This window comes from Hypomesus nipponensis, chromosome 3, assembly GCF_054491055.1.
Source record: "Hypomesus nipponensis isolate SF chromosome 3, ASM5449105v1, whole genome shotgun sequence".
Lineage (NCBI taxonomy): Eukaryota > Metazoa > Chordata > Actinopteri > Osmeriformes > Osmeridae > Hypomesus > Hypomesus nipponensis.
Genome location: NC_140363.1, coordinates 10,519,809 through 10,540,230, shown reverse-complemented (window position 1 = coordinate 10,540,230; position 20,422 = coordinate 10,519,809). Strand labels below are relative to the sequence as shown.

Below are 20,422 nucleotides of genomic sequence, written 5' to 3'. Positions count from 1 at the left end.
GTTTTGACCTGTTCTCTACTGATGAAAGTTGATCGAGATGGACAATAACATTCACCTGCAAGCCAACCTCCGACCAGAACAAAAGTTCATCTGTAAGCAGACAGGGTTTGAAGAAGATGCGGTTTGAGACAAGTTCAAGCTTCTTCTTAAACACAACAATCCTGCCACCATCCATCCAAACATACAGACCCCTGGTCACAAACTATAAGCGTTGCCCTCAAACAGGACACAGGAAAGCTATTTGTAAACACTTGCATGCCAATGAGTTGTCTTTCCCGGCTGACAGGGCCGAGACCAACTCCCATTGTATATTAATAGGGCGCTTGAGTGTATAATTCATGGAGAAGGATTACTTTGGAGCGCTGGTCCCAGGCCTGCTCCTTGTCCTCACGCTCGTGCTCCCAGCACTGACACAGCCCGTACTAACAATACCGGACATGTGCAGGACTACCTCCCTCTCCACTGCCCACCCCAACGCCCATTATAATAATATATTCAAGGATTAAAGGGGTTTTATCTTGGAGTCCAATGAATTATGAATGGGAAATTTCAAAATTTAATTGCCCCGAATTAAATGATTCAAGATAATGTTTCTTTTATAAATTCGTAATAGGGCCAGGGGGCAAAGTAGGGGAAAATACATTAAATAATACTTTTTACCCCCCCCCCCCCCAACAAAAGAGAAAGAGGAGAAAAGGAATGGGGATGGTGACTGTGTCTCTGTGGAGGAGAACATAGGATCTGAAGGCCAGAAGGAAGAAAGGGGTCAGGAGTAGACAAAGAACAACAGCACACGACTGAAGTGAGAAATGAGATGAACTTTAATCTCCGGCCCGTTCAATGTGGACAGATTTCTCTCAAGTTTGCTTATCCTCCAAATAGACTGTACTGTACAACCTCCTTCTTGACGCAGAAAACAACTCAAACTACTGCATTACGGGAAGATGGAGAGGAGATTGTTGACTTGTTGGTTTATATTTTAATTGTGTGTATTGTTAAATCTGTGAACTGTAAGGGTCTACAAAGTTAGTCCATATCATCCTGGAAAAGCAGCATATAGATTGGGTTACAAATGGGTGGAAAATGTAAACAATTAAAAAACAAGTACCAAATCATATATTTTACGTATGCTGCAAGTGATATTTGAAATGAAGTACTCAGATTAACACCTGCAGTGTATGCTGTAAACTGACACGCAGCTCATTCTAAAAGCTAGTGACAGATCCAGAAAAGTAGGACCTTACAGAAGCATTATTAACATTTTAGGCCCAGGTTGAAGTTAATTTCTATTTAATTCTGAAAATATTTGCTCCTGTCATGGCAAAACATTTGTATAAACAAGATGACACAAATATATAAACTTAGGACTCCTCTACCAACACCACCACTACTAGAAAATGAAATGAGCACAGTACCAGTTGTTATTTATGTACTATACTGCGTGTCTAGCTGGACACCAGGTTGTGACAAATGTTAACACAAGCCAAAGCTGCAAATATAACAGATAACAGAAAAAACAAAACAATAAAAAGATCTGAAGCAGTCTAATATAGGATGAGCCCTGTTGAGATGAACCCATGGCTGTCCAACAGTCCAAATTGAAATGATTACAACGTGATTGTGTCAAATAAATGGATCAATTTACAGGTCATGCTTGGCTGAGGTTTAAATTTTGATCCCCTTTCTGACAGTATGGCTTTATCTTAGGCGAGCATAAGTGAGACCCTCATCACTATGACGAGACATCCGTAGGTCATTACTGCAACTTGAGAGCTTAAGGTACATTCATAAAGTAATTACGGTCAGACAGCTCAGTCACCCACAACGTATACAACCTCAAATTGCTGAAACTCAAAGGAATCTTGTGAAGTGCAAAGATCTGCCTTGTACACCAGATCTCTTCAGTTCTGTTGCAAACACTATTAGAAGGAAACAGTAGAGGAAAGTGAGATGGCAGTAGTCTCAACAGAGATGTCATAACCTGAATCTAGATGTGTATTCAGACAAATAACGATGCCTGGGTCAAATATTAGGAAGAAGCTATTGGAATATTAACTTGAGCCAACAAAAAAAAGTTTTTTTTTGGTCTACCTGGAAGTAAGGGAGACATCCATTATTAGTAAAGACATCACAAAGGGGTTTTACAAATTGCAATTAACGCGATGTAAACCAGTGAAGCATTGCTAAAAAACAAAACAAAGCCACGATTAATTAAAAATGACTTACTGTACTGCTCAAAAGACAGAAATACTCTGACAGAAATATTCAACTGCCAGTTTCTGCTGCGGACACCTAACAATAGCCACATTGGATGAACAGACAGTGAAAGGTTCTGCCATTGGTTTTTATTTAAATTTGTTTCAGCTCCTTCTTTATTTCTGTGCGTCACTTATGAAAGACAAAAATAAATAAACAGTAAGGGGCCGTGGCTTGTCTTCCACAATAATAGAGATATATCTATTTACTATTCTCTTTGGGTTCGTCTCCAGTTCGTTGGGCACTTAGGCTGTTGACGTCTTTTGTGTGAGAAACAGCCTTCTCATGATTCATTTGGACTTCCTGTTCTGGGCTACCATCTTGCATTGAGTTAGCAGTATTGCTTATGTCCAACTTTGAGGTAGCACTTTTGCTAACCTCTTGAGTTGGGATAGCTAATTTACAAGCCTCCTGCAGTGGGCTAGTGTCTCCATTAGCTTCCACAGTCGGGCTTGCATCTTCACTGGCATCCACGGTCGGGCTAACATCTGCACCATTGATCAACTTGACATTTCCGTTGACTAAAGGGACGTCCCTCTGCCCGTCGAGGTCCTCCTCCTGGGAGAGGACCTCGGTCAGGCTCAGCTCCTGCTCAACTGCCTCGACCTCCTCAAGCTTGCGCAAAATGATTGGTATCTTAGCATCCGCGTCAGCATTCTCCAGCAGTGCGATGTCGCTCTCCTCGTAGCGGGGCAGTGGAGCGCCCTCTTCCAGCTGCTTCTGGAAGTGCAGGCGCTTGGCCCGTCCGCTGCCAGACGCCCGCTCCAGGATCAGCTTCTCAGCCAGGCGGAGCTGGATGGCAACGCGAGAGTGGAGGGAGAGGTCGGGCTTCTCCAACTCACACCGGTCCTCCTGGATAGAGGGAAGTGGGTAGGGGACATACCATGAAAAACACCAGGGTGCAAGGGGCGGAGACACAGAGGTGGGGGGGGGGGGGACAGGGAAATGAACAAAAAAAGGAGATACCACAGACGGTGTTAAAAATCTGTTGTTTCACTTAAATAAAGAAATGTCAGTGGATGAGATTGGAGAGGTGATGTGGTTGGAAAGAGTTTGCTCCAGACCTCTGAGGAGGTCTTGTATGTCTTAAGGAGCAGGGCAGCCCGGGTCTCCAGGAAGGTCCACAGCTTGATCTCGTTCTCCCAGCTCACTGGGAACTCTGTGTTGCCCAGGGTAAAGATCTTATTGATGGCGTGCTCTCCAAGAAGGTAGTCCTTCAGCTCCTCTGCAAGGAGAAAGAGACCAAACACAGACGCATTCAAGGAAAAAAGATATGGGGATATAGTCTCTTTAAGCTTATGCACAGGCTAAACATTTAAGAGTTCCCAGTAATCAGACAAAGAAAATAAATACAATACATTTCAGTCAAAGTGAAAGACTCTTGTGAACAGTGAGTTTCATGGGGGCACCTGCTTGGCCAAACTCCAGCCGTCTGAGGGTTGGTTATTTACCATGACGACACCCTTCATCATAACTACTCACTCCTCTGTAGCAGCCAGAGCATAGCTTCATTAACAGGTAAGCAAGAGAGAGCCTCCAGGGTCAACAGCTTAAATCGTTAGCGGTTCCCTTTCCAGGCCTTTTAACCAAACCAGTTTGATCAGAGCCATTACATCATCGCACTTTGATGACACAAGCTGAAGATGAAAGGTTTGGAGCGCGCCAGCGGCTAGCGTGGTGCACGGTGCGTCCTCGTGTCACATCTGTATAGGAACAAGACCCCTAATCCTACCCCTCCCAGCTTCCCCCTCCCTTTCCAAAGGGGCTGGGGCCATTTTAAAAATTAACATGCAGCAAGGGTGTGAATAATATATGGTGGTGGGCCTGAGGAGGGGCCTAGCCTAAGGAGGATGCGGCCTCGCTCAGGCGCGTTGGGGATTTATGACACCGCCCGTGTTTCTGCATACACGGCGATGAATATTTCAGGCCCCCGCGGATTGTTCCCTTCCACACATCTGGAGTCCTGCCTTGATCAATTAACCACCTAAGGGAACGGACAGTACACCCCAACCCCCCCGCATCCTTCTCAACTCCTTCACCTCCACCTTCTTCCACCCTTCGTTTCCGCTCGACTCCAGCCCCCCCGCTGGCGAGCCGCGGTGGGAAGCAGCCGCCTGGCGGTGGGGCGAGCGAGGAGCGTGCTGGGAAGGGTGTGTGGAGCGTGGCGTGTGGAGTTTGTGTGACCGGGGTTTGTGACCGCGGCCAAGACGATCCACTGGGAAAGTCCTCGTGCCAAAGTTTGAGGTTGTGTGTGTGTCTCACCCTCGGTCATGCAGAAGACCCTGAGGAAGGCCAGCAGCTGGGCAGAGATGGGGGGCTCGCTGCAGTGCAGGGCAAAGATGCTAGACCTAAAGGGACAGAAAGTTATAAATGCTATCATGAAAGTCACGAATGGTCGAACTTCTTCCAATAAAACCTTTCTCTTACATGCACAGTGGTGACTTGACACAGCAAATCCATACCCTCCTGATGTGTCAGAGGTGGGTGACTTGCAGTCATTCCCTCTCTGACACCCAATTCACAAACATCAGCAGAAACGCAGGCCTCATTCCAATAAACTCAATACAAGGGCTATTTCGCATCACTCTATAAAGTTACAGGATTTAAGGCAGAAACTAAAGTAGGAGATAAAAAGAAGCCAAGGCAAAACAATAGCATCTTACCATTATGTCACAGACATAGGCAATTTCAGGGGGCAATATTTTCCTGAATTTCAACAAATTGATCAATGTAACAATAGACATGGCTGACATTATTACATCTCAAATGTATTAGAGGCCAGCTTCTACAGTGTAACTATTAAATTACCTCTGTGCCCATTGCTACAGCGAGACTGCATCCAAGCAAAGTAAATTACCTCTTTCTAACAAAGCCTACTCTGAGAGACTATGGCCTGGTTCAGAATGCCTTCATAATGCTGTGAGTCAAGCCCACACTGTAATATAGGCCAGACACACAGAAAGAAAGGGGAAAATGGAGTAGGTTGGATGGATGGAGGAACGTGGAACACTGGAAATTCCCTTTTTTGACATTCAAAGAGGACCAACAAACAGCAGCTCAAAAGCAAGAAACCCACACTGTCATCCCTCTCCTCTCTCTCTCTCTGTGTGTGTGTGTCTCTCTCTCTCTCTCTCTCTCTCTCTCTGTGTGTCTCTCTCTCTCTCTCTCTCACTGTGTGTCTCTCTCTCTCACTGTGTCTCTCTCTCTCTCTGTCTCTGTGTGTCTCTCTCTGTCTCTGTGTGTCTCTCTCTGTCTCTGTGTGTGTCTCTCTCTCTCTGTGTCTCTCTCTCTCTCTCTCTCTCTCTCTCTCTCTGTGTCTCTCTCTCTCTCTGTGTCTCTCTCTCTCTCTGTGTCTCTCTCTCTCTGTCTCTCTCTCTGTGTCTCTCTCTCTCTCTCTCTCTCTGTGTCTCTCTCTGTGTCTCTCTCTGTCAACTGACAGTGTGCCACTTCCTTTGAAACCACACATCACTGTATCTGTCAGTTTAATAGAGCACCAACAGCAACAATGGGGATTCTTTCATTTAATTTCCACTGTTGAGATTTAGCGTGTCATCAATAAGAGATTAAAAGGCGTCTGATTATAAATGCCTTCGAGAGAAGGCTGCATAATATTAGGGTAATGATAAAATGATTAAGCTCGGTGGTGATGAAAGTGCCGGGACAGACGTAGATGATGCATGCCCCTGTGTTGTCGTGGAGGAGCCAAGCTGGTGGTGGGTGCTCCTGGTGCTGAGGTCTGAGAGGAGGCTTACGCTGGGATGCCGGCGCGGCCCAGCACCTCGGCCTTCATGGCGTACAGACGCTCGCTCTTGCTCACGCCCAGCTTGATCTTGACCCGGTCGTGGGCGTTGTCCTCGAAGAAGAACCCGTTGTGGATGACAAACTCGGCGTTGGAGCGGGTGCCGTAGAAGATGTAGATCTGCGGGCGGAGGGGGATAGGAGGTCAAACGAGACAGGAGAACTCAGGAAAAGTCCTTCATAGTGGGGGAACTGATCCTGAAAGGCTTCGTGGAGGTGGTTTCAATCTGAATGGCAACGTGTTTTGAGAATGTAGGGGAGTCGTGTCCTAGTGTTTTGTGGAAGACATCCATGAGACTCGTATGAGACTCGGCCCTCTCTCCTTCTCTCTCCAAATACCCCACTCATATACGTGGAATATGGACCATATTCCAAGAGGTAGAGAAACCAAACAGGCTGGTACAAAAAACAGTTTTGTATGTTCTTGCTGTTCCACTGCCCAGACATTGTAATCGCACGATCAGATCAGAGATAAAATGGCAAGACTTTCGAGTCCCTCTCTGGTCCTGTACTGCAGCCCCCCCGGCCCAGACACCCCCACCTTTACTCCTGTTCTCCTCTCTGTCCCTCTGAATCTTATCAAATAATTCCTGTTGTAAAGAGAGACATGGAGCGAGAGAGAGAAACAGGGAGGGAGAAGAGTGCGTGTGTGTGTGTGTGTCGGGGAAGGCCCTTGGCTGTAAAGAGGCAGCTGAGGGATTAAAGAGGAAGAACACCTGGCTCAATCCATCCCTCTTCTTATTCTCTCCCTCTAACCTCTCCTCCTCCTGTCCTCACCATCTAAGCGCATGCCAGGGCCTCCTCTTCTGGACTGGGTTGATAACAAACCCAACAAGCCACAGTGTGAGTGAGTGTGTGTGTGTGAGTGAGAGAGTGTGGGTGAAAGCAAGGGGGCACTCACCTGATCGTTCTCTTTGTAATCTTGCAAGGCGACACATTCACACCTGTCGTCCTCCAGGTTGTAGCCCGTGGTGATCTGAACAGAGAGCAGAGCAAGCTCATCGATTGGTCGCTTTTTGGATCGGATAAGAAGTGAAAGGGATTGGTTAGGTGCTGGGTGGCTGAGAATGATTTCATAAGTGTATCTTGAATTCTCTGTGCAGGTGTCTATGACAAGACATGTTTGGGAAAGGAAACCCTTACTGCCGTAGTGACTGCAACAACTAGTTTTTCCTCAGAATAGAATACATTTCCTTGTTCTCAAGTGAGAACGTCAAGAAAAAAAAAAGAAAAAAAGATAAGCGAGCCAAAACAGAAAATCATTAGAGAAAACGTTTTAACTGAGCATGCATCATGCATTTAAAGATCACACAATGAATACGATTTCCATATACCGAATTAGCGAGACCTGAAATGAAGGAAATTTAGTTGACACATATCATTTCTCAATAACGGCAAATCTGATGAAGAATAAAGCAGATACGCAAAAAAATGTGCCGAGGCAAGGCAAACAACATTGCTTTTTATCAAACCAAAACCAAGGGGAATACATTGGAAAATGTTCCATTGCATGTCTTAATGATGCAGTTTCACATTTTAAGGACTTTCTTCCCTGTTAAATCTCATTAGAGGGTATAAACACAAGCTATGATATTGCTCTGCTTCAATCAGCCACTGAACACAATCAGAGCCAAATAATCCTGATAAATAGAAAAATAAAAACAACTCCCTTGAGACGAGCTTAATCAAATGAGGAATTTTTTACAGATCTGGCTTCACTGGCAAACTTGCATTCTGTGTGTACGTGTTTGTGGGTGTATATATATACACACATGTTTATATACGTTTATATTATTGTCAGGACAGTTGTCAAGTTGCAGTACAGAGTTCCTTGTACTAGACCCTGTGCATGCATGTAGTAGGCATGCTGGAGAGACTCACCAGGCCGTTAGTATGGTTACACATGTCCCACAGTGGGATGAGGGCTAAGGTGACCCGGACGCCATCCTCAGTGGGGATCTGGTTCTGACGGGTCATCACTGAGGAAACTGCCCATCTGGGGGGAGGAGGGAGGGGGGGGGACTCACCAATCAGGAAAAGGTTGGATTCATCCTAATCAAAGCTAACACTCATTACTCAGGCATCGTGAGTCCCAATCGTGAGGGCCAATCACAACCATTTATCTGATATCGGGCAGGTTTGATACAATGACTCTACAGAGGAGTGCCACTAAGGCATTTTGTTAAACGACCTTGATGGCCAGACTAATCCGCAATTGCAAACTGGTTTGGCGATGCCAGGCTAACTGTCAATTGGAGACTTCCAAGGAACGGCTCTCGTCATAATCTACCAAAACCGGGAACATGCGGCCATGCCTCCTGCAAGGTGAATCATAAATCATGGTTGGGTGATCGTTTATTAACGCAAGTTGTAATAAGTCATGTGAGATATCAGCCGTTCATTTAGGAGGTCATCAAACTATTATCTGCCGTATCTTGTGCTAATCTAGGAGCGTGAGCAGGAGAGTGATCATTACAGAGAGGGGGGGGGGGGGGGGGAGGGGGGTGACAAGAGGAAGCCGGACACCTTTTTCCACATCTCATTGCCCAGCAGGAGCGGAGCCTTGCATCAGACTTGAGGATGGGAACGGGCGGGGGGGGGGGGGGGGGGATAAAAAGAAAGCCGTGGCAATAAATTATTCCCTCAAAGATAATTTGACTGTTAATGAAAGAACAATGAGAACAAACGCCCTCGTTTTGGAGGGGGCCATCCTGCCTCGTGGCAGTTGCTCTAGATTCTTGTACTCACACACACGTTTTTAACAAGTCTTAAGAGAGGGAGGAGGGACACTTATTCAAAAAACAATAAGCGCACACACACACACACACCAACCTGTAGTCATCGAACGTAAAGGCATCCTTCAAGGGCAGCTTACTGGCGGTGGGATGAGTCTGAAGATTGAAGGTGAGAACGAGAGGAGGGGGGGAAAAATATAGAGAGAGAGCAAAAATAAAAACACAAATCAGTGTGTGAAATTTCATTATGCGTGGGGCGGGGGGGGCTAACGGACGCCTAACAAGGGTGTGGGAGTATGGGGAGGGGTGAGGGAGGGGGGCAGTGTGTGTGCGAGCATGGTCCATCGACGCATGGGGCTGGGGGGGGGGGGGATCAGGGTGGCGGGAGCCCCCCATACATCACTGTCAACTTAATTTGTTGTGCCCAGCAGCCGTCATAAATCTGCTTCATCAATTTGAGGAGGTGGTGGGGGGGGGGGTGGCTGACAAGACACACAAACGCGCGCGCGCACACACACACACACACACACACACACACATAGCAGGAGCGCCACTTGAATCTACATTTTAATGCTGCGGCCGTGGTCGCCCCCAAGGGCTCATTTGCAATGAGCCTGAGTTGCTGCTGGTGAGCTAGGTTACCTGGTGGAGGGGTGGAGCGAGGGCTGGAGAGAGGAGAGGGCAGAGCTAGAGAGAGAGAGAGAGAGGGGGGGGTGCGCTACGGAAGACGGAGGCAGACAAAGAGCAAAAGTAAGAGAGGGAGCGAGAGAAAGACAGAGAGAGAGGAGCACTAGGGTCCCGAATCTGCTTCCGAAAGCCCTGTTCTCCTCCAAACATGCAAAATGAGCAGTAAAAAAGGGCCTGGATCGGCGCTTGGAACGCACAAGTGAGACATTGCAGGGGTCTCACTCTACCGCATGCACATACATGCTGTCCTGGATGTGTGTGTGTGTGTCATCTTGGCACACCAGAGACAACAGAACAGGCTACAGTACTGTAGGTTGACAATAGGTTTCTTGTTTGTAATCCAGGTCGTCAGTGCAGTACAGATCTGACACAGCATCATGCTTGTCTTTTAGTCTGCTGTGTGTACACAGCCACACCCTTCAGAAACAGACGGGCAGAGACAGACGGGCAGAGACAGACGGGCAGAGACAGACAGGCAGACACCTGGTTAAGGCAGGGGTGGCAAAAGGTGGTCACATCATATTCCTCCTTAAGGCTGGATGGTCGGGGATTGACACTGAGTCATAGCTACAGTAAGGTGAGGAGAATCACTGGCCTAGTGACAGCACGTAACATCCGACCCCCTGCAATGCAAACACAGAGGTCTGTGCACTTGTTACCAAAAGTTGTCAAACTGAGCTCCCCTTCAATTGAGGGAGAGGTGGTTGCGGGGTAAGGATGATAATACTAAATCAGCTCTCTCCATCTAGTTCTAAAATGCATGTGTGTGCATTTTGCAAAATGCACGTGTGTGTGTGTGTGTGCGTGTGTGTAAAGTTATGGAGAACCCTGTGCTTGAGCTTCTACGCGCTGCCTCTGACAGCCATTAAAAGATAAGAGGCCGGTGGTAGGAGGAGGCCGAGGGCTGAGAGGAGAGAAGGAAGAAAGCAAAAACAGGGGAAAGAAAGGAGAATAGGGGAAGGAGAAGGAGAGGGAAGGAGAGCCGCAGAGGATGGAGAGATGAAGGGGGAAAGGAGAGGCAGGGGAGAGCAATAGTAAACAAAGAATGAAAAGAAAGACACAAAGAAAGTATAGTAGAAAGAAAGAAGTTCCGTGGTTCAGGGTTCATAGTGAGTTCAATGCTGGTCTGTGGGGGCCAGCTGCTCTCAGAACTGAACAGTCATCCAGCGGCCTGGGCCGTCCTTCCCGTTAGCCCCGCGTTTGAAAGTAGACAAGCCAGACTGAGCTTGACACCGTCAGAGGTCGTTTTTGGTGGAGAGACTGGTCCACAAGTGAGATGTGGACCAGTCTCCCACACAAAGGGGGCACACTGGTGCATGTTGAGCTCTTGATGCATTAGCATCACCAGGCGAGGGTCATCCATCATGAGCCACTGTGGAGTGTGTGTGTGTGTGTGAGAGAGACAGTGGGGGGGGGGGGGGGGGGCAGGGGGGGGGGCAGTGAGTTGAGAGGGACAGAAACAAGTGAGGGGTAGCTTACATGGAGAGAGCGGCATAGAAAGGGGAGAAGTGGGGGGGGTGGTAGAGAGAGGGAGGTGGTCAGCTCCTGGAAAACAATGAGTGCGTGGAGACCCCACGCAGAGCAAATGCTCGTGGGTATCGGGTCCTGGTAAAAGGCTGATAATTGGTTCACGACCAGAAGATAGAAGGCAGCTATGATGTCATTGAGTCACTAGATTAGATCTGCAGACTACTGATGAACCCCTTGACTGTTAGGTCAAGTATGACCGGGCCACTGTTTTGGCTAATCCCTGGTATGATCATTTCAGAATCACTACGTAAAAATGATTTAATTATATATGAATGCACCATGTAGTGGACGCCAGCCAGGGTGAGGATGAGTAAGAGCCTTCTAGCACATTTGGCCAGGCTGTCTGTGTGTGTGGTACGCACTGGTATCTAGGAAGCACTGGAGAGAGAGGGGAGGAGGAGGGAGAGAGAAAGGAAGAGAACACGGAGTGAGAAAGGGGGAAAGGATGTAAGAAAGGTAACAGAGACGACACCTATGGGACTCAACCATTTGTCACCACACACACACACACACACACACACACACCCCCCAAGGTTACTCTGCGTTCAATGCATACCAGGGGTCACCTTATGAAGTCCTTTTACAGCCACACGCCCCCCCAGGTTGTGCACACGCAACCGTTGAACACACACGAACACAAACACACACAAACTCTTGTGTATACAATACACAGATAACCCTATCCCATGCCAGGTCTAAGGAGGGGCTGATATGTAGGAGACAGAATCAGACAGCCACACTGTCCTGTTCCAACCCAAGACAGGTTATGTCTATCCCTCCCTTCTTCTATGTGTGTGTGTGTGTGTGTGTGTGTGTGTGTGTGTGCATACATTGAGGGGCAGCTAAGGTGGACTGGGGGGGTGGGGGACGGGCTGTGTAGACAGGTCCTCTCTCTGTCTCCTATTCTACATGTAAGGGAAGGTACAATCAGGTCAATTCAATTCAAAGCCAATGCGACAAGCTAATTTTCCAGCCCGGTCATCTGCAGCCGCCTCAAAGAGGAGAGAGGGTGTCTGTGTGTGTGTGTGTGTGAGAGAGAGAGACGGAAGGAAGGAAAGAGAGTGAAAGAGAGAAGGGGGGGGGCTGACATTGGAAATAGTCATTACACTGACACCAGCGGCCCCTAAACCTAGGGACAGAAACGAGGGAGGGATGGAGAGATAAAAAACAAAGAGGAGGGTTTAGGAGAAAAGGAAGAAGAAGAGGAGAGAGGAAGACAGGGGTGACGAGAGGGAGCACTGGGGGAAAAGGGGTGGATGAAATGAAAGAGAAACGTAGCTGAGGTGACATGGACACGTGCGCACACACACACACACACACACACATCTATACAAACGCAGTGCCAGCCAAGCGAGAAGGAGAGTTATAGATGGAGATAGGAGAGAGAGAGAGGGAGAGATAGAACAATGTTTAAATGTCACCTTGTTCACTTAGAACTCGCTTGTCTTAAACGCTTGTGACCAGCCAATAAGACTCTCACTGCAATCAAAGTAATCAATGTATACCATACCATGACAATGGTAATTCCTACAGGTGATCATTCAAATGGAATCTTATTCTGAAACGATTCTTCTCATGTATGGCCAGGCATCTACACATACTATAGCCACTGGTAAGTACATAAACACAAGTGAGTGGTGGAGAGACGGACACAGTGGAGAGAGAGAGGCTGGGAACGAGGCAGACAGAGAGAGATGGAAACAGAGAGAGGGATACAGAAAGAGAGAGAGAAGTATCATTGCGCTGGTTTTGTCTGGATTTACCTAAGCAATGTTTCGTACAGAAGCAGCTTTGTGCTGTTCTTTAACTCGCCACTACCATCTAGTGGCCAATATTCTGGAACTGCACATCACTGGCAGGCTGTGATCAATTTCAAGAAAGGCATTTGTCAAGCTGTGTTTTGTGCTTCAGAGACACATGCCACACACTGTGAAAAGAAAGAAAAATGTCTAAAGAAATCTAAGGATTTTTGAATACATGTATTCATTTTAAGGGTTTTGTCCATGTGTTAAAATGGTAAAACCAAATTGTTTCAGTCAATTGTGCAAGTCAAACATCCTTGATAAACTACCAAGTTTATTCAAGATCTTAAAATAGGCTAATCAAAAGAGTTGAGGTTATAAATAATAAAAAAGCTGACAATACCTTCCACAGACAACTAAAATATAAATGTTTAATTAAGAATGACAGACGAGGCAAGGAAACTGAAAAAAAAAAAACTAAACATCGAATGTTTCCATTCCATAAATGTGTCACGCCTCATCTTGTAATTAACAGTCAACCTAATGAAGACTTTAAAAGGCATTCCAAAATCCAGAATCATTTAGGGAGATGATCATTTCAGAACACACGGAGCCGACACCAAAGGAAAATATCCTGGCTGTTCCTCGTCGTTTGGATCAGAGCAGACACTAAAGGAATTGTCACTCTGACGCTGTGTTTTAATAATGCCGCATTAGCATATTTGGAGATTTGCATCATAATACATCAGTCTAGCCAACACTTAAGACTTCATAATAAAGGGAATATTGCATGGCCTCTCTGTCTTCTGTGTTGAATTGATAGCACTGCCGGAGATAAACCGGACGTGAAAACGTGGACGGAAATAAACCATGGAGACTGGAGAGGACTATTACTCTGCTTCAGCAGGACTGAGGTGAACACATCTGTTGTTTCAACAACCCGTCGTTTAAAACAGGAGCCTCACTTTGTCGATTGGACTGCAAACGTTGGCCAGAGAACATTCCAAACAACGTTCTAGTGTTCCATGTCTGGTCAACCTCTTTTAGGGATGCCATTGAACCAAGGTGTTCAACACAGGTACATGTGTTCTTGAATATTTGACCGAGTCTGAATGGATTCAACAAATCAAATGAAGACAAGGTAGTAGTTCGGTTTCTGGCTGCAGCTCGCATAAGCAGCTCATGTCCAGTTCTGTACAGGGTGGGTATAGCTCAGTTGCAGAGCATTGGACTGCAGCTCAAGAGGTCCCAAGTTCAAATCCTCTCTTTGGATACAAACGTCTGCTTTATGTAGTATTATTCTGTACATTTTCCTCTTCCAGTTAAGGAAAAGTGAAATGTCCTCCCCTGCTGGTGACGTTGTAGTACTACAAGGCCAGGTCCCCAACCCCCAGCTCTGTGTGTCATTGGCAGCTTATCAGAGGCCTGTGAAATTGAGTGCAAGAGGGCACTCTAAACCTGCTCTGGGCCCCCATCTCACCCTCCACCCGTCTGCTCTCCGCTCCACTGCTGGAAACCTCTTACTGCCTGATTCCTCTTGCCAGGCAACAGACATGCTGACAGACAGGAGAAGGCCGAGGGAGAGAGAGAGAAAACGAGAGAGAGGTGAGATAGCAGAGGACAGCAAACAAGGGAAGAGAAGAGTGCGAGAGAGCGAGAGGGTGTCATATGGAGAAGAGGGCAAACAAGGGAGGGAGAGAAGGAGAGAAAGAGGGAAAGCAAGTGCAGCGGACTGAAATACAGATTGGGCGAATTAAGAAGCCGTGGTCATAACTCCTCTTTGAAGGGACATGGGCCTGGACCTCAAATCCAAGGTTTACATTCAATCGACTGTGAAACATGCAGTCAAACCAGGGAGCTGTGGGCTTCAGGATACAAAGTCCAAACGATGCGACTGGCTCCCTCACAAAACACACACACACACACACGCTTACCTGGACCACCTTGTAGAAGTAAGCGTACTGGCGCGCTGTGTTCTTGTACTGACTCAGCACGTCCTGCACGGCCTGCGTGCCCAGCAGGTGGCGCACCTCCTCCTCCTCGTAGTAGAGCGGCGTGTCGTACTCGGAGGGCAGAGTCTTGATGTAGGGGAGCCACGGCGAGGCGGGCTCCGAGCGCTCGCACAGCAGGTGCAGAGCCAGCGTCACGTTGCCCATGGCCTGGAGGATGCGGTCCTGGCTGTACAGGGGGCCTGCATGGGGAGAGCATTTGACTACAGATGAAGACGTTCCCCCAGTGTTGGATGTGCTTGGGATATGGGGGCACTGTGGGGGTTGGCACTGTGTTGGTCGGCTGTGGAATAGGGCACGCCTTGGTCAGCGCCAGGGGCAAACGCCCAGCCGAGCCTTAAGTTTCTAGGAGGCTATTCAAGGTTATTTATTTATAGAAGTGTGTCCCTGTGTATGTGTGTATAACAGATTTAAAACCACATGGACGTACCCAGGACAGAGTTCTTAGCCGACTCCACAGTCATCAGCATGCTCCTGGGGATCCACAGGAACAGCTCCTCTGCCTGTGCCCACACAACATATTACACCCTGTTTACATTGGACTCCTTAGCAAAAACGACTCCAAACCATTCTTAACCTTAGTATTGGCTACGGTCGGCCATTGATCAGCCTCCAGAATGGGAGCGAGAGACAAAGGGGACAGGAGCCCAGATTAGCACGCCTTTTGTCGCATCGACCGGCCCCAGTGGGCGGGCGGGCATTTTTGAGAAGTCGATGAGGGCTGATTGGGGGTCATTAGGAGGAGAATGCCAATGAGGGCGCCTCCTTCCTGGCTCTGCTAATGGAGGTACTGATCAATCTTTGGTGTTCACTGGGGGGGAGGTGGGGTCTGGAGGGCGCGCATCAGGTCAGCTAATCGAACATCAATGAACATGTGTTTTACTTGGTACTGTAGGGTGTGTGTGTGTGTGTGGGGGGGGGGGGTGGGGGGTGGGTGCTTTGCAGGGCTGTTCTGGACGCACCTTGATGTCCCTGGTGGCACGGAGGCCAAAGCCCTCGTCTCCAAAGTTGGCGATCTGAAAGCCGTCGCAGGAGGCGCCGCTCTCCTGGGCCCAGGCCATGAGCTCAGAGAAGTACTCCTCCCTGGTGCCCTCAAACATCACGGAAAGTCCTGGGGGGGGGGGGGGGGGGTGAGACGCACACGCACACACCTTTCACCTGTCTCTTGTGTGTGTGGGAATTGGTGATAGTGAGTAAGTGTTTGCGTATGTATGTATGTATGCATGTATGGGCATGCATGAGTGTGTGTCACAGTCTACCTTTCTGTTTCTTGCGGATCTTCTCCACCAGGGCTCGTATCTGAACATACTCCTCCCACTCTTTCCCCGGAGCGGGGGCAGCACTGCTACACTCTACACACACAGGTGCACACACACACCTTAGTCAGCAGCTTCCTCTTACAGCTTCAGATGGTACACTTTTGATCAACGCAACAAAAAATGGCAATTAGGCTACATAGTAACAACTGTTATTATGCTGTTCATATTATCATTCATCTGAGAATACCATTTGATGAACTTCGTTATCAAGGGTTCAAACTAGAGTAGGACATAATCAGTTCCATCATCAGGAACGGAAACTCATATTTATAAACCCCATGTGGTCATTTCAATACTCTTAATGGAGACGCATTCCAGTTGAAACAGCACTCAACTAACATGACCTTCTTATTTAAATACAAATGCTGGGTTCTTGCTTCATTCAAGGAAGTGAGGGAGGAAGTGGTTAGGGAGTGTTTTCACAGGATGATGGTCAGGAAGTAAACGTACTCTGTAGGAGTTCAGAGATGAGGCTCATCATCTCCTTGGGGGAAACCACGGCCGTGGCGCCCGTCCCTGACTTCTGAGTCTTCACTCGACTCTTCTTTCCCATGGTGCAACTGGACAGCAGGGCAAGGGCAAAGGGGCTGGGGAAGAGATGCTTCAAGTTATTATTCTATTATTCATTGACTTACTGCCTTTAATCATATACAAGTCTACGCAAGGGGTCTCCAACTGTTCCTGGAGAGCTACCTGCCTGTTGGTTCAACTGTTCCTGGAGAGCTACCTGCCTGTTGGTTCAACTGTTCCTGGAGAGCTACCTGCCTGTTGGTTCAACTGTTCCTGGAGAGCTACCTGCCTGTTGGTTCAACTGTTCCTAGAGAGCTACCTGCCTGTTGGTTCAACTGTTCCTGGAGAGCTACCTGCCTGTTGGTTCAACTGTTCCTGGAGAGCTACCTGCCTGTTGGTTCAACTGTTCCTGGAGAGCTACCTGCCTGTTGGTTTGGGCTTTTATGCTGGTGGACACAACACCAAAGTAATGGAGAAATAAAAACTGGAATCAATTCCCCCATAGCCTGTCACTGCCAGACACATTCGAAAATGCGTTTCAGTGTGGAACCTCTGAGTGTTTATCAACGAGCGCAGAACAAAATGCCTCAGGACATAATTGGATGGATTCAATTAAACAGAGCAACTAAACATCTTGGAGCAACAAACCCCCCCCCCCCTCCCAAAAGGTCTGGCATTGTTCTATGCGATGTGCACTAGAGGGCACAAGAGAGCGACTCTTACGAGTCGACTGAGCGACCAAAAGTGGCAGGCTATTTTTTTGTTCATCTTGGCACAGGATATCCATTCAAATGTCCTAGCTTTCCTTTAGGAAATGAAGGGGAAAAACTGGTGATGGAAACTCAAATTTACCATAGTTTCAGCACGTGACAAGACATAGGCTCAAATAAACCCAGTTCAGGTTTTTTTTCCAGGCAACCAGCAGTACATTTTGACACACAGGAAGTTGGTTTTCACACAAAAGAAACATCTTCTGAGAAAATGTCTTATTATCGAAGAAATATATTGTTCTCTTTCATTCTCAGGATTTTAATTTCATGACCACTGCGTCGTCCTAGCATTGCAGTCGATCTTGTGGCACAGATACATAAGGTATTTATTATGAAGACACACTTGTGCAACTTCCTTGTTGCAGCAGGAGTCAATCTGTCAAAGGAAAAGAAAATAGTCCTAACTATAGACTGAAAAATAAAGATTTTATCCAATGACGAGGCAATGTTATTTCAATGTTTGCTTCAGTTAGATTAAAACGTCTGTTCTAATGTAGGAGAAAAATAAGCAAATCAATGATGTGATCAATCATTCCTGCTCAGCTGTGACTACCAAAGCCCACGCTGGTGCTGACCTCCAGCAGCACACTAGTAGGCCTACAGTCTCCTGCAAGAGTGGGACACAGAATAAGTCTAGAGTAGTCTACTCTCAGGTTATAACACGCATGGATTGATTCTGTCAAACTACACTTTAGCCCTGGCCTAGGCTACACATGTGAAAGCATGGCAGATACAGTAACATAGGCTAAACTTAGCTTAGGGTTAAGCGGCACGGACAATGCAGTGCGTTAAGCAGTGTTTCTAGCGTGGTAGTAATGATGGCTTGAAATAGACGGTGTCAAATGGTCCGTTTACACTATATATCTGAACCTTAGACCATTTTCACTGGCCATCTTAGCAAGTGGGCTAATGGTTATCTGTCTAACCCCTCTGCAGCTGCTCTCACTCTCCCCCCTCTCTCTCCCCCCTTTCATTGGTCTCTCTCCCCCTCCTCTCTCAGACCAACACTGCCCCCCCCCTCCCTCCCTCCCTCCCTCCCTCATTCTCACTCTGTCACCTGCTCTTCTTGCAAGTCTTTGCTAAAGCTAAAAGCAGCGCCACTGCTACAGGCCAGAGCAGTGTGTTGGCAGAGTGAGGCCCTTCTGCAGTCCAAAAAACAGTCAGTTCCACCACTCTTGAGAATAATTTGTCCCTAGAGTGTGCCGGGAATGTCACAAAGGCATGCAAGTCTATATTGATATCTGATGCCTAGATAAAATAGGTCAAAAACACAGACACCAACTCCAGCAGATTTGCGAGGATGAGGGCTATATGAAGCACCAGCTGCTCAAGGCAAACAGACACCCAATCGCAGCTCTTGTCACTTTGCAACATGTTGTGTCCACAGACTCCTCAAAATGCTGCTGGCAAGAAAGACATCTCTATCACCTATTCCCCTGCAATATTACAGCCAAATCCCAGTTTTGCCTGATGCTTTGCATTTGAATTGAAAGTGCAAGTTAAGATGGAACGAAACACTTCAGCATAACCTTGGTGGGTAAAATTCTCTGTCTAGTGTGAAAGATATGAGCCATCAAACAACTTTCAGGACACAGAGATAATAATGTGCACACAACTTACACACATGTATAACATTGAGGTCTGGAAGCTATATTTGAAAACTCCAGTTTTACTCTCAAATGTTCATAGAGCTACAAGACTTAACCTAATTCAAGAAGACATCATTGTGAAGACAATAATACTTTAAATGGTTAACATGATGTTTAGAACAACCCAACACTGAGGCTCCTCTGTGCACAATCTCCCGACCACTAACACTGAAGCAGACAAAGCTTAGCACTCCTTTCATCATTTTGTGGGCAAGGGCCACGGCACGGCCATAGTTCAATCTGGCAATGGCTGAAAGCCTGCCAAAAGTCCACTCCACCAACACACTCAACTATGCACCCATTAAGGGCGAAGAGAACACTGCTGTCTATGTGGTCGGACCAAACTTTAAAACCTGAAAGCCAACGAACGACTGCCATCTCGGTGTGAAAGGGATTCTTTAATGAGGTCTCTCTGCCAACTGACAGCTAACAACGTGAATAAGATGTTGCGAGTTGATCATGGTCTAGTTTCACCATAATAATAATAATAATAGCTACAATCTACTTTGCATGGAAATATCGTTGATGTTACTCAAGCGAGTACTAATCTGTTGCTATTATGGATGTTAATCAGATAATTGGGACCCAGGTAAACTAACAGTAGCGGGTGTTTCTTAACTTCACATGACATAGCACTAGCTATCATGATCACAGGGGAAAGTACCAAACTACCCTAGCTGGTTACCCAGTACTACTAGTAGCTAGCGAGCTGAATCACGCCCATCGAATACGAAATCTAATTGGACTAAATCGCTCAACTCTGCTAGCAACGCACGATCCCATTCATTTAAAACCACGACGTAGTTTGAATTTACATATGCTAGCTCAGGAATTGTACATAACCGATAACGATTCGCTCACCTAGCTAGTGACAAGCTGAACTAAAGTGGAACAACCAGCGAGTATTAGAGTTAGCCAGCTAGCTATTCTGACTGGCTCTTTACTGTATTATGTTGTTCCCTCCCTGCCTGCCTGGTTGGTTGGTTCGCCAGTTTGCAAGCAACACTTTTCTGAGCAGCAATGCATGCAATGGTGATGGCAGGCAGCTGAAGCTTCTAAACATTTACATATGTTAATAATGATTGTGCGGACATCATTTATTTAAAAACACTTTGCAGAACAAAGTTACCTTCTAATTGACAGCCGATCCTCCTGTCAGACTGGAATTCAATCCTCTTCCACAAGGTACAGCAGTGAAACCGAACCTGATGTTGAATTTTAAGAGCCACGCCCGTAACACAGTTTTGAAAGGATTTGATTGGAGCAATATGGTCATACGCCCACATAAACAAAACGTTGATTCTGGAATCCTATTGGTTATTGAACGATGGGAGTTGCTTCATTAGTTTTCGGTTGGATGTAGCAAGAGCAAACGTCAAATGAATTGGTCAAAATGGCCGGCAATATCTCCATACTG

General features: G+C 47.0%; 1 protein-coding gene across 1 annotated transcript; it reads right to left on the bottom strand.

The window, feature by feature from the left end:
* Nucleotides 1-798: 798 nt before the first annotated feature.
* On the bottom strand, nucleotides 799-20,279 carry setd3 (SET domain containing 3, actin histidine methyltransferase). Its single transcript, XM_084675704.1, has 13 exons — nucleotides 20,135-20,279; nucleotides 16,527-16,663; nucleotides 16,017-16,109; nucleotides 15,720-15,868; nucleotides 15,188-15,260; nucleotides 14,683-14,939; nucleotides 8,887-8,945; nucleotides 7,936-8,050; nucleotides 6,956-7,030; nucleotides 6,009-6,175; nucleotides 4,519-4,604; nucleotides 3,321-3,481; nucleotides 799-3,108 (listed from the first exon to the last, which is right to left on the bottom strand). The coding sequence occupies exons 2-13, from the start codon at nucleotides 16,627-16,629 to the stop codon at nucleotides 2,458-2,460; spliced, it is 1,989 nt and encodes a 662-aa protein (XP_084531830.1). The 5' UTR covers nucleotides 16,630-16,663; nucleotides 20,135-20,279; the 3' UTR covers nucleotides 799-2,457.
* Nucleotides 20,280-20,422: the final 143 nt, after the last annotated feature.

Bases quoted from the DNA above. Each gene is read 5' to 3' on its own strand.
- setd3 (XM_084675704.1), bottom strand. From the start codon at position 16,629: ATGGGAAAGAAGAGTCGAGTGAAGACTCAGAAGTCAGGGACGGGCGCC. The intron at 15,869-16,016 runs GTAGACTGTGAC...CCCCCCCCCCAG, and splicing joins GATCCGCAAGAAACAGAAAG to GACTTTCCGTGATGTTTGAG. The intron at 15,261-15,719 runs GTGCGTCCAGAA...GTGTGGGCACAG, and splicing joins GTGCCACCAGGGACATCAAG to GCAGAGGAGCTGTTCCTGTG.